This window comes from Monodelphis domestica, chromosome 2 (assembly GCF_027887165.1).
Source record: "Monodelphis domestica isolate mMonDom1 chromosome 2, mMonDom1.pri, whole genome shotgun sequence".
Lineage (NCBI taxonomy): Eukaryota > Metazoa > Chordata > Mammalia > Didelphimorphia > Didelphidae > Monodelphis > Monodelphis domestica.
Window position 1 is genome coordinate 322,683,470 of NC_077228.1, and position 14,172 is coordinate 322,697,641.

Sequence of the window (14,172 nt, forward strand, 5' to 3'; positions counted from 1 at the left end):
ACCACTACTTGAAGTGAGGGACAGATTTAATTTTTTTCCTGAGTGTAGCACAGTACCTTGAACATAATCAGCATTTAATAAATTCTAGGTGAAAAGAGCAGAAGGCATTAGACTTGGGTATGGTTTGTAAATAGTAGGACATCTAGATGATACAGTGGATAGAGTTTTGGAACTAGAGTAAGGAAGACTCACCTTCCTGAGTTTAAATTTGTTCTCAAAAACTTACTGTGTCAGCCTGGGCAAGTCACTTAACCCTATTTGTATGAATTTCATCTTCTGTAAAATGAGCTGGAGAAGGAAATGGCAAATTATTCCTTTACCTTTGCCAAGAAAAGCCCAAATGGAGCCACAAAGAGTAAGACACAGTTGAAATGACTAAAAAACAACAAGTAAATAGTAATAGTGATGATGATGATGATGATGATGATGATGATGATGATGATTATGATGATGATTATGATGATGATAGCTCCAGGTCTGTTCAGGGTCACACAAGTAATGTCTGAGTCATGATTAAACCACGGATTTTCCTAATTTCAATTTATAGCTCTATCCACTGTGTCACCTAGCTAATGTCTTCTCAACTACCGTTCATTGGCCATTTCACTTCATGAAAAAACACCTTCATGAATTTAAGAGAAATGTGGGGACCATCCCACAGGGTCTTCACCAACATCCTATTACATTTATTTTCTCATAGGCTCCTCTAATTTTTTTAAGGTTGCAAGACCTTTATTATTAATTTTAATTCCTCTAACTCTGTTTCTACATTTATAAAATGAGAAATGAGAAAGTCTCATTTTATAGGATCATAAAATAATTTTTATATATATATATATATATATATATATATATATATATATATATATATATATATATATGGAAGGAACCTCCTAGGATTATTGAGCCTAGCTCCTTCATTTTTACAAATGAAAAAAAAAACTAATGAAAAATGATGTGAAGTTGAAGTGATTTACCTGAGATCAGACAGATGATAGAGCTGAGATTCAAACCCAGGGCCTCAGACTTTAGATAAAGCAATCTTTCTACTGTATCACAATGATAATCTTTAAGCTGTGTTGAAAGAACCAAGTGTCATCCATGTTTGTATCCCCTAAAGAAGCTAGTATATAATCTATATAAACATATAAATTAATTATATCATAGGATTTAGAGCAGAAAGGGACAGGAAAGTTTATCTTGTCCAACTTTCCTCATTTTGGAGATGAAGAAACTGAGTAACAGAGGGTTAATAGCTTGCCCAAGGTCTCAAGGGTCAGTAAATATAAATCATTTGAACCCATAGCAGCATTCAAACACAGGTCTCTTTTAAAATCTGGTGGTCTAATTGTCAATAAATATTTGTTTAATAAATAAATGGATATATCATTTGTATTTCTTCTTTTTATCTCTGAGGGCCAATAATTGAGAGTTGCCTTGATACCATTTATCTAGAAATGGTAGTTCACATGCCAAAAAATAGAATTATGATTCAAAATTATCTCGATGTAGAAACATGGGCTAAAATTGACATAAAATTTAACAGAGAATGTATGAAGACCACTAGATTTTAAACATCATCTATTTAAGAACATATGGTTGTCAACAACTGATATGAAAAAGTCTGTGACTCAAAGGCTCACAAGCTTATAATGGGCCTATAATGATTAAAAAGTTAAAGCCAAGGTAAACTACAATAATAGTTCATTAGAAAAATAAGCTCAAATCCTCTTTATTGGCCACAGTATAATCTGTATTACTATGTTTTCTTCTACAGAAGCAATTTAGGAATAAAAGGTGGCCTGGCATTGGCATTGACAAGCTGGACCAATACATAGAAAATAGTGTGATAAGAATGATGAGACAAAAAGGGATCATGGCAAATAAGAATTGGTTGAAGTTACTCATAGCATTTAGCTTTGTTAAGAGAAAACTTTTTCTGTCATTTTACTACTATGACCCAAGAATGATCTCTAATATTTTCCCTAGCTGTGAAATAATATAGTTCTATGATTTTATAGTAGGAATCATGTCATCCATCCCTAGCAAAGCATATGCTCTACACATAAATATAAGTTTGTTATATCATGGGATTTAGAACTGAAGGCGATTGCAAAGTTCATCTATTCCAACCTGCCTCATTTTGAAATTGAAGAAAATATGGCAGAGCCAGGCAAAATAATGCTCAGTGCCTTAGAATCAGTAAATAGGAGATCATATTATATTTTCAAATATCTTAAGGGCTGTTATACTTAAGAAGGATAAGATTTAATAATCTGTGTTGCCCCAGAACAAAGGGTAGTACCAGGGCCAGTCAAATGAAATAAGAGAGAAACAAGTTTTAATTCAACATTTTAGATAATGCTTATTTTTTTAAAAAGCAATTGAAAATAAAGATAGAATGGGTTATTGCCTGGTGGGAGTAAACTCTTTTGTTTATTGTTGAAGGTACTCAAATAAAGGATGAAGGATTGTCTATCAGAGATATGATAAAGATAATTCCTGAATTATATGGGTGATTGGATCTCATGCACTTTAAAGTCTGTCCAATTTTAAGATTTCATGACATTTTTTTTTAAACACTTACCTTCTGTCTTGGAGTCAATACTGTGTATTGGCTCCAAGGCAGAAGTGTGGTAAGGGCTAGGCAATGGGGGTGAAGTGACTTGCCCATGGTCACACAGCTGGGAAGTATCTGAGGTTAGATTTGAACCCAGGACCTCCTGTCTCTAGAACTGGCTCTCAATCCACTGAGCTACCCAGCTGCCCCTGATTTCATGACATTTTAAATCTTTTTCTACCATTCTCCCCACTCCCATCACGCACATACATAATATCATCAAAGTTATTACAAGATTCTAACAACAATCTGGCCAGTTCTTGATTCGATGTAGCTGATTCTTTCCAGATTTTACCACCAGCCCAAGTAGCTTTCTGCAAGGAAAATGTCACTTGAGCATTGGGGCCTAATTTGAGATGTCTCCTTCTGCTGATTATGTTACAAGTATATCATTCAAATATTCCCATATGATATATTTTTCAAAGTTTTATTGCTTTTCTCTGAAAAGAGCATCTTCTCCCAGTGTGACCTAACATTACTGCATGGGGACAAGAGGATGTGTACAATAGGCACATAATTTATTTATTTATTTTGATTCTTCATTCATTCATTCATTCATTCATTCATTCATTCATTCACTCACTCATTTTTATGGGGTTGGGAGTATGAACCTGCTATTTCATTAATATAAAGTCTTCCCAATATGGAAACTCCCTCTTAGAATGCCCCACAGTGATTTAGCTACAAATTAGACCCTGAGGCTTTAGAATATTAAGTAACTCATCCATAGTTTCATATCTAGTATGTGTCAGAAGCAGAACTTGAATTCAGACCTTCCTGACTTCAAGTCTTCATTCTATTTAATCAATTAATCAATAAATATTTATTCTACATTAGGCATGGTACCACATTCTGGAGATAGATACAAAGAATGAAACAACCTTTATTCTCAAGGTGCTTTTATATAATTAGTGGAAACAGTATGCACAAATGTAAATATACACAGAATACATTTAAAATGAATACCGAGTAATTAAATAAAAGGTGATTAAAGAGGGAGAATACTAGCAGTTGGGGAGGGCTCAGGAAAAGATGAAGTATAAAGCATTGTGCTTAAAAGAAAAGAGGTGTTTCTGAGGTACTATCTTACACTTATCAGATTGGCTAATGTCATGGGAAAAAATGATAAATGTTGGAGGGAATGTGGGAAAATTGGTACTGCCCTATTCATACAGATGTGAACTGATCCAATCATTCTGTATACCATTTGAAACCCTATCCAAAGGCCTTTAAAACTATGTATATCCTTTGATCCAGCAATACCACCAGTTGGTCTGTAACACAATGTGATGAAAAAAAAAGACCTATATTAAAAATTATTTATGGCATCTCTTTTTGTGGTGGCAAAGAATTGGAAATTGAGGACATGTCCATAAATTGGGAAAACGGTGAACAAGTTGTGTTATATGATTGTGATGGAATATTATCATCCTATAAGAAATTATCAGCAGGATGCTTTCATAAAATCCTAGAAAGACTTACATGAACTGATGTAAAGTGAAGTGAGCAGAATCAAGAGAATATAACATATAATAACACAAATGTTGTACCATGATCAAATTTGAAAGAGCTACAATTAGCAAGACAATCCCAAAGGACTTATGATGAAAAATGCTACCCATCTCTAGAGAAAGAAATGATAAAATCTGAATGCAGATTGAAGTATGCTTATTTTTTAAAATTTTCTTGTATTTGTTTTAGAAGGGGCATGGGTCTTTTGGTATTTTCTCCACAATATGACTAATATGAAAATGTATTTTACAGAACTAGACATGTATAAATATATCAAATTTTTGCCTTCTCAATAAGGGAGGAGGTGGAGGAAGGAGGGAGAGAAAATTGAAATTCAACAACTTTTACAAAAAAATTAATGCTAAACATTTTTACATGTAATTGGAAAAAATAAAACATTTTTAAAAGGAAAACTGGAGTTCTATAAGCAGAAGTTAATGAGGGCATGTCAGGCATGAAGTGTGGAGGTGGGGACCAGTCCAAAGGCAAAGACTGTGGAGATATAGAGTTGAGTGTGACAGACTCCATACCCTGTCTATCACATATTAAAATATGTCAGTACCAGTTCTCCTATTCCGAGTCAGTGTTGCTTTAGGAAAAAAAAAAAAAGATAATATAAGAGTTGAGTGCAAAAAGTGACAGCTGGGATCAAAGAAGGGAACTCATTCACATAGCCAAAAAAAAAAAGTTTAATTTTGTCATGTGGTGGGGATGGGCCTAACAAGAGGGCTAATTAAGTGATGTTGTAATCCAGCATGATGATGATGTATTAGGGGTAAAGAAAAAATAGCCCAAGGTAGCCCCCAAATAAATGAAAGCAGGAGAAGAAACCAAATTGCACAATGAAAAGTATTTAGAAAATCCAAGCAACTTCGTGGTGCTTTTCTCTTGGGTTTTTGAGATTTATCCAGATAATTGATTAGATCACTGCTTTGCTTTGGTGGTATCCAGTGGTTTAGAAAGCCACAGTAGAACTCGTAGGAGAGAGAGAGAAAGGGGTCGGTGCCATTCTTCCTATAGATGAGTTTGCAGTTAAGCACATAGAATCTTGTAGATACTGAAGAAATATAAATTCTTGATGATGATGATGATGATTATGGGCTGATTATGATGATGGTGGTGGGATGATTAATGCAAGTGATGGAAAAAATAAGGCTGGGGAGGATGACACTGGTTTGAGACCTGGAGAAGTAGGATGACTCATAGACGAGGGGGTACCCGGGGACAGAGGGTTGTAGTATGCGTGTTGGAGAAGCTGGTGAGAGTGGGCTGGAGCACTCGTGGTGGCGGGGACCTGGGCAGTGGGAGGGGAGAATGATCGTGGGCGGTGCGGTTCCCCAGGACTGAGTGGCTGGTGGTGATGTCTGTGAGAGCAGCAGCGGCAGCAGTAGCATCTAGGAACGAAGCATTGAAGACTCCGCCTAACTGACACCCAAACTCTCCCTCTTCCTCCCTCCATCCCCAAACTAGAGGCAGCCCAGAGGAGCCTTGCAGCAGCAGCAGCAGAGGCGGTGGCGGCGGCGGCGGCGGCGGCGGCGGCAGCAGCAGCAGCAACAACAGCAGCAGCAGCAACAGCAGCCGCTGCCACTCCAGTCTTGGCCCCTGCCCGGCCCCAGCCCCAGCCCCCGCCCTCTTCATACTGCCTTCCGCACACAGCTAGCTCTCTGGTGAAGCATCTCAGTGAGCTCAGGGCTCCCTGGCTGCCGTCGCTGCTACTGCCACCGCTGCACAGTCTCCCCGTCCCCTCCCATTAGAGGATGGGCTGCGAGAGGCAGCAGTGCTGCCCCAAATCCTCCTAAAGCTACAAAAACAAAAGGAGCATCCGGGACTGGGGTGGATGCAAACAACCATGAACGACTGGGTCTTCCCTTTCTCGGGCTCTGTTGCTGCTGCTGCTGCTGCCACCGCCGCCGCCGCTGCCGCCGCCGCTGAGAGGACCACACTGTGAAAGGGGGATCCAGGAGAGCAGCAGCTCTTTTGGAATTGAAAGGTGAGAGGTAGCAAGGAAGAGGAGGGGGACGGCAGGAAAAAAAGATGTCTTCTTCTTCTGCTTTGGGCCCCCGAGGCCCTCGCCCACCCACAGTGCCTCCCCCTATGCAAGAGCTGCCCGACCTGAGCCACCTGACCGAAGAGGAGAGGAACATTATCATGGCAGTGATGGACCGGCAGAAGGAAGAAGAAGAGAAAGAAGAGGCCATGCTCAAGTAAGCAGACCCAGCCACTCATTCATTTCTCCATTCATTCAGCACTCATTCATCCCCTCACTGCCAATGTGTGCCACCCCAGGGGTGTGTGTGTATGTGGGGGGTGATGCCAGGGTGCAGGGAGCAGGCACCAGGGGGGTGAAGGGGATGGAGTCCAACAGGGGAGGGGCTAGTGAAATGGGAAGAAGAAGAGGGTGCACTAGTGCTGGGAGACAGGAAAAGCAAGAGGATGCTACCCTGAGATCAGGGTACCCAGGAAGATTGTTGACTGAAAAGACTTCCTGGCTGATGGAATGTATAATTGCTAGGGGGTAGGTTGAAGGGGGGTTTGGAGAGCCTAAACCTAACCATGAGGAAAGAATTCTGAATCCTGAAATGGGGCTCTTTAGGGGGGCCCAGGATGAGAAAGCTAAGCAATTGGGGTGCGGTAAAGAGATTCTGAGATCAGCTAACCCTCTCTCCTTCCAGCTGCTTAGTATATTGGGAGTGATTATACAGAAGGGTCAGTATTTATGTAATAGAAAAAGATAAAATTCTTATTTTTACTCAATTCCTCCCATATTAAGAGTAAGGCTAGATTTTAGGGGGTGAAGCAGGGGGCAGATGCCATCTTAGGTAACCTGGCTCCCCAGCATCTATCTCACCTTTTATTTTACAACATTCACACCCAATACCTATGTGCTCATATATTTTTTCCTGCTCATATAGGGCCACTGATAATTTAAAGTTTCCATTGATGGAGAGAGCTGATTGGGACTCTGGCCTATGCAAAACAGGCTCCTGTCTAGTGTTTTCCTAGAGACCTTTGGGGCCTGTTCAGTTACTGATGGAAATGGTACAATGGGTGATTGACTACTTGCAAAATCTTTCCATGTTCTAACATGTTCCATTCAGCCTTGTAAGGTACCTCTGTGTGATGTCCCCTTTACACAGGTGTGTGTGTGTAGAAGATGGGGCTGTTTGCTGGTATACAAGGTGTGTGACACTGTCAGGCAGAATTGCTTTCCTCAGCTTTTGAGAAAATCTTTTCTAAGGGGCTGTCATTGACCCTAGGCTTTGGTTCCCTACTAGTGTTACCTAGAGAGTGACTCTGGAGGGTTAAATATTCAAACAAGCCTTCCCTCTTGGAGATTTTTATATTTTAGGAAAGTTTTCAAGTCCAGGGTCAGAAGAGTTTAGAGACCCTTATAACCTTTTATTCTTGCCAGAAGAGGGGAATAGAAGGAGATATAAGGGGAGTCCACTGGACTAAAGAGAAGGGGGACTTGTTGCACTGTGTCATCTTTTCTTTGGGATCATATTGATTATAGAGGGGGAAGGGAGGGAGAAAGGGTAGGACTCTGAGCGTCCTCAGACCTCTTTTGCATGAACGATGCCTATTTCCTCCCATTGCCTACTGGGAGGAAATAATAACACATTTGGTTTCTTCCTTTCCCCCTTAGTGCAGCAATGCCTTATCAAAATGAGTTGAGGAGCAGGAAACATACTGATTGATTGGGGCCTGATCAGTGTGAATGTCACTCAATTGTGGGGGTGAGTGAAGGTTTGCTGGGTCATAGAGGAAATAAAATAATTTCTTTAAGAATCATTACTGTAGGAACTGAAGAATGAGCAAAAGAGGCAGTTAACTTGAAAGCCCAAAGCTAGTCTGGTCCTCTTGAAATGGGTTTCTGAATTTATAAGTCAAATAAACACTTCTTATCTAAAATAAATACTTTAAACCTCCTCACATGGGGAGGGGAGATTTAAACATCCCTTATTCTGCTGCTTATCCATGGTGAAAATAAGGGAATACAACTTCCCTTGCTGCAGGTTTCCCTTCTGAGCTTCAAAGTAGTTCATGGTGTCTGATGGTGATTTTTGTCGTCTGTCTGACTATGGATCTGTCCGTCCTCGACAAACGCAGTCCCTGCCATCCTTCCCCTCTCTATCGGCTAGGATCTGCAGGCCTGTTGCTCTGTTATTCTTGGTGTTGATTATAGATATCATGTTGGATAAAGTCTCTCAGCAACCAGTGGCAATAATAACAACAACAATAATAATAACAACAAATTGCCTGTGGTTTTTTTTTGTCTATGTATAGCAAAAGGGAAGGTCCAGTGCAAATAATGGTCATCAGGACACTTCAACAACTGTTTAAGTGATTCAGGGATGTTGAAACATAGAGACTTCCATGAGAGAGAAGCCAGGATCTAGTAGTATCTGACTGGAGAAAGAAATATTGAAATCTACAGAAGTCTCTATGGGTAAAGGAGAATTAAGAGCTTGGTCCAGATGGTCATATCTAAATTGCCCTTCTATGGCATCTCCTTTTACTGCTTCCTGCTTATTTGGGAATGCCATATTTGTATTGTAAGGATCTGAAAAAAGATTGCAAAAATATGAGCATGAGATATAGTTGTGTGACAGCAATCTCTAAGGCATACTGTCTGTATTAACTTTATCCATCAGCTTGACTGTGATCAAGTGTCAGTCCTATTTTGCAATAACAGTTTGGCAAACCTATCCAAAGCCCAAATTTGTGTTTTACTAGTATTTCCTCTCATTGGCTAATAGGGGGACAATATTTTAACTGTTTCCCAGAGGGCAATGAAGGTTTTCAGAGTTCCCCTTTAGAAACATGGGCTCCATTCAGGCCTCTAAATGACCCCTAAGGAACTTTCAATGGAAAGTCAATTGGAAGGTTACATGTATGCTTCCCCTGGGGCTTGGTCTTTTTGGTTGTTAGGTGGGCCTTTTTGCAATATGATTTGGACAACTGTTAACTACCCCATAAGGAAAAATTTGCTTTCTCAAAAGATGGCTTCATAGTTCAGGGCCTGGTGGGAGGACAGACCTGCTTCCAGCAAACTCCTTCAGCAAAAGTTTTGCAAGCTGTGTAGAGCCATCATGCTTACCATAGATCATGCATCTTCTACCATAAGTCTGTGTAGAAACAGTAATACTTAGAGAGAAAACTGAAAAATTGAATAGAAGAGAATCAGTTAATCAACTCACTTTTGTTAAGCACTTCCTATGTGTCAGGTACTGTGCTAAATGCTGAGAATACAAAACTGTTTTCAAAATTACTTAATGAATAATCATTTTAGAAGTTCATGCACATTATAAGTTTATAGTGAAAATAATTCTTTGCCTTAATGCTTTTTTAAAAAATGTTTTTTAAAAAAAACAAAAACAAAAACAAAAACACCAAAAAATCTGGCAACTTTTAGCTGAGGATTCTGGATCAAGTTTACTAGAGCAATAGAAAAATACTTTATCATAATGAGAATTAATTTCATAAATAACATGAATTAATTTTAAGATGTATTTGTACATCATGTAGAATTATATGGCTCCTGCCAAATATTGCAAAACATGAAGTTAATTATCTTTAAAAATGTTCTTTTTTAACTCAGATTTTTCTCCAACCAAACTTTTCAATATTCCTTTGGATGCTTCAGCCAAAATAGCACGTGTGTTGGAAACTGCATTACCCAGTGCTTAAATCAAGTCAGATCTTATTAGATCTAAGATCTGAATCCTTTAAAAAATAGAGAGGGTTTCTGTAATTTGCTAGAGGAGAAGAATAAGTATAGCTAAGGGGATTAGAGAGAGTTTAGGACCACCTTAAAGCTAATAAGGACCTCACACAAGTCTGTTCTTTCTCCCCACTTTAGCTAAGTAACCTGGGATAAGGTTTTGGTCTCTTTTTTATCCTCAGAGACAAAACCAGAGATTAAGTAGAAATCTCTTTACTGAGTAGGGGAAAATAATAATGGGTCTTTAATAGAGTCCTGTACTAATTAGTCACAGGCATATAGGTTTTGGTGGATAATGGAAGGTGAGTAGTGGAGGGAGCAGGGGAGCTCTCCAATATGGAGTTTACAAGTAGTGAAATAGTGTTACTGCAGTATATTGACAAATACTCTGTATCTTGAGTCAGTAGGCCTGAATTTTAGTCAGTCCCTCCAGCATAGCCTCCATTTAGCTGTGTGAAACTGGTCAATCACTGAGACTCAGTTTGTTCATCTGGAACTTGGGGATATTTATATCTGCCCAAATGAGATAATATAGATAGTTTACTTGGTAAACTGTGAAGCATGCCATACAATGTGAACTATGAACATTTAAAAGTATTAAATGATATTAATGTGGTTATTATTGCATAAATCCTTTGATTAATTACTGGATTTTTTTCAAGGGGTGAAATTTTTTTTTATAAAGGAAAACTCCATCTATTTGATAGAAAGTTACTAAAGGAATAATCTTTTAGAGAAAGTTCTAGGAATCAGAAGAGGGTTTTATATGCTTCTGTCTCTCCTAATCTCAAGAGCCCCTGAAGCCAATATGCAAAGAATGCCAAACTTCTAGCCTTTCTCCTCTCTTTCCAACAGGAAGCATTGTCCTTACTAGACCATTTCTGGTAGAATAAGGGAAGGAATGAAACTTGCCCATAAAACTTAGTAATCTGGGCATTTCATTTGTCACTACTATTCTTCTTCCATCTCTATCCCATCAGGGGCAGCAGTATGGTGTGAAATCAGTTCAACAAATGTGTGCCAAGTACTGAGCTACATCCTTGGGACATAAAGACAAAGAATAAAATGATCTCTGTCTCCAAAGAGTCTTACATTCTATTTTGGGAGGCATAACATCTACAAAGAAAAAAAATGCCCCATAATGGGGGAGATATCACTGAAAGAAGAGTCTGGGAAAGACTTTTTGAGGAATTAGTATTTGAAATGAATCTTGAAGGAAGGCAAGAGAATGATGGGCTACCAGATTACAGTAAATATGAGGAATCTAAATCAGTAATTGAGTGAAATAAACAATCAAGGAGGAAGGTCACCATACATATAGCTATGTAATGGCATTTTCCTCTTGGGAGCCTTAATTTATATATCTATATCTATATCTATATCTATATATCTATCTGTGTGTCTATAAAATATATGTTTATATGGAGGTAGAATAATGAACAACAGGGAATCTGTGTTCAAGTCCTCACTCTGACACAGACTATATTATGATACCATGTAAGTTATTTAACCTCTTAACTTTTCTGTGTGCCAGGGTCCATCCTAGGACTTATCTACTAAGTCATAGATTGGGCATAGTTGGTCTTGATGGATGAATTTACCATACTATCAGATACCTATGATGGCAAAATCTAGATATTAAGTTTATACTCATATTATCTGAGATACTGATCATATATAACAGTATAATGATGGATCAGATGGGAAGAGAACAAGGGATATGTTTAGTCCAATTACAAATGGCATTTCTCATTGCATTAAAGTTGGCAAAGTGTTTTACTAACATTATATCACTTAATCCTCATAACAATCCTATGAGGTAAATATTATTATTATATCCATTTCACAGATAAGGAAACTGAGATGTAGACTTGTTGAAAGTTAGATGCCTAGTAGGTATCAGAACCGGGACTACGACACAAGCCTGGTAAATCAAAATCAAAATCAAAAAAGATGCTTTTCCAACAGGATCCTGGAAAAACTGTTGCATAGACCCTCCCCTTTGGACCTGACATAGAATTTGAGTGTATGTGCATATAACCTTATAGTAGAGTGTTATTTTAGGGCCATGGCAGGTCATTTAATATCACCAAACTTTATTTTCTTCTTTTCTTAAATGTGATCAATAATATCAGTAGCAGCGACCTCCCAGAATTGTTCTGAGAACAGCAGATGGCTCAATGGAGAGAGCCCTGGGCTTAGAATTGGGAAAACCTGAGTTCAGATATAGTCTCAGTTATATGACCCTGGGAAAGTCACTTACCCTCTGCCTTCCTCAGTTTCTTCACCTGTGAAATAGGAATAATGCTAATGCCTACCTCCCAAGATTGTTGTGAAGATAAAAGGAGGACATTTTTGTAAATTACTCTAAACTATACAGTTCCCTGTAACTGCTAGCTAACTGTCTGAGACTCAAAGAAAATACAACTTTGCAAAATTTAATCATGTAAGATATGATGGTTATTAGGACTGAGGACTGATCCTGTGATATAATTGGCATAGAGAACTCTCAACTGAGGAAATACCTTTAATTAATGCTGGTCAGCACCTCTGCAATTTATAGTTTTAGAGAATTTTCTGGGGATATTCATAGGTTAGGTGATGTTGCCCACAGTATAGTAGACAGGAGAAATCAGGAAGAGGTATTTACTGAGACTGCTAAGAGAAAGTTGATAAAGATGAATTTAATGTGCATCTATATCTGTATCTATATATATAACATATGTATTAACAATTTTATTGAACTACCAATGGTTTCTTATTTGCTTGTATAAATTCTTTTTCAACCCAAAGTGAGAGGTAGTAATTAGACCATTCCTGGTTCAGAGATATCTCTGCCTTTACTATTGATTTTTGTGATCATGAGCAAATAAAAATATATGATGGGGTAATATTTGTCCTACTTGTTAAGAGGAAAGAGTATGTGTTTTAATTTTGATGTCTAGTTATCTGTCCTGTTACCACTGATGATAGCTGTTCCTCTGTGGATTTACCTTCAGCTCTCATAATGTCAGTAGAAAACATAAAGTTTTCAGGCTTTGAGAGTTTCTTTTCATCTCTTTCTTCCTCTCCTTCTCTCTGTACTACTCTTTTCTTTCTTTTTCTCTCTCTATAAACTCCTCCTTCATTTCCTTCTCTTCTTTCTCCCTCTAACTCTATTGTCCATTGTGTCCTACTTTCACCCTCCTCTTCCTTCTCTCATCCACCATATTGAATGTCTCAACTATTTTTATAGTATATAAAATAATATTCATTAAATATATTGTTGGGAAATACACAAAAAAGGAGGTTTACCCTGGATTAATATATAAACTTGCCTTAGTTTAATTTTCTTATGAGGTAAGTAGGAATGATGGACTGCTGTATTAAAAGGAAAAAAAATTCATTCCCCTCTCTAGATAAAGGAATGAAGGGTAAGAATCTAAGTACTGGTTTCTTCTTCTTGGAAGTTTGCTATTGGTTATCTCAATGGGGATTTATGAGCTTAAGTTTTGTTTTAAATTATATACCAGATACCTCAGGTTGTTTGAAATTTGTTACCTCAAAAGAGTTATTTTCTCACAGATGTCAGGAAGAATATATATACATATATAATACTAACTTTAGTTCTTAACTTCTAATAATATCAGTCAAGAACTCTAGTGGCATAAATGGCTATTTGGGGGCCATACAGGAATAGTTTCAAAATCCCATCCACCCCGTCACCACCCCATGAAATGAAGGAACTTTACTTCAAATTTCTTAACTTGGTGGGAAAAATGACCAGAACTTCAGAAATGGAAGTTTGTTTAAATTCTGCTCTGTGAACTACAAATGCCCAGTTTTAAAAGCTTAGAAAAAGTTACCTGGTCAAAGGAAGCCTCTGTCTGTATCAAGACCCAGAATTTATTCTTTAAAGACCCCAGTGGGTGTCTTTCTCCTTTTGGCAAGGTTTAATTTAAATGTGCAAAACATTTCCCAGAAACGAGCAGCTACCAATTGAGAACTCCTTCAGAGGTCTGACTTTCTAAAACTATCTTTCAGGTACTACAAAAGAGTAGACTGGCTCCATAATGTGTGGGGATTTATTTAAATAGCTTTTTGGTGAGGATGTAATACTAGAAAGGAATACAGATAGAACCTGTGATTTCATAGGTTTAGGGAACTCTTGGATGAGGAAAATCTCTACCAATGAAGGCCAATATCTTTTATGCATCTTACAGTCTTAGAGGATTGCCTTGAGCATTGAGGCATTAAGTGGTTTGCTTAGGATAACACAGCTGGAGAGTACTGGAGATGAAATGTGACCCCAATCTTCCTGATTCCACATCTGGTT

At 38.1% G+C, this 14,172-nt stretch overlaps 1 protein-coding gene across 30 annotated transcripts in view; it reads left to right on the top strand.

Moving 5' to 3' along the window:
* Nucleotides 1-5,630: 5,630 nt before the first annotated feature.
* The window catches only part of RIMS1 (regulating synaptic membrane exocytosis 1), a 739,353-nt gene continuing 730,811 nt past the window's right edge, over nucleotides 5,631-14,172 (top strand). For 11 of the 30 annotated variants that reach the window (XM_056818467.1, XM_056818470.1, XM_056818473.1 and 8 more), the window contains exon 1: nucleotides 5,733-6,336. In XM_056818467.1, coding sequence (XP_056674445.1) covers nucleotides 6,167-6,336 — 170 coding nt within the window. In that variant the 5' untranslated portion in view covers nucleotides 5,733-6,166. Of the gene's footprint in view, nucleotides 6,337-14,172 lie in introns of all 30 variants that reach the window. The other 19 variants (XM_056818459.1, XM_056818465.1, XM_056818461.1 and 16 more) reach the window with 5 other exon arrangements.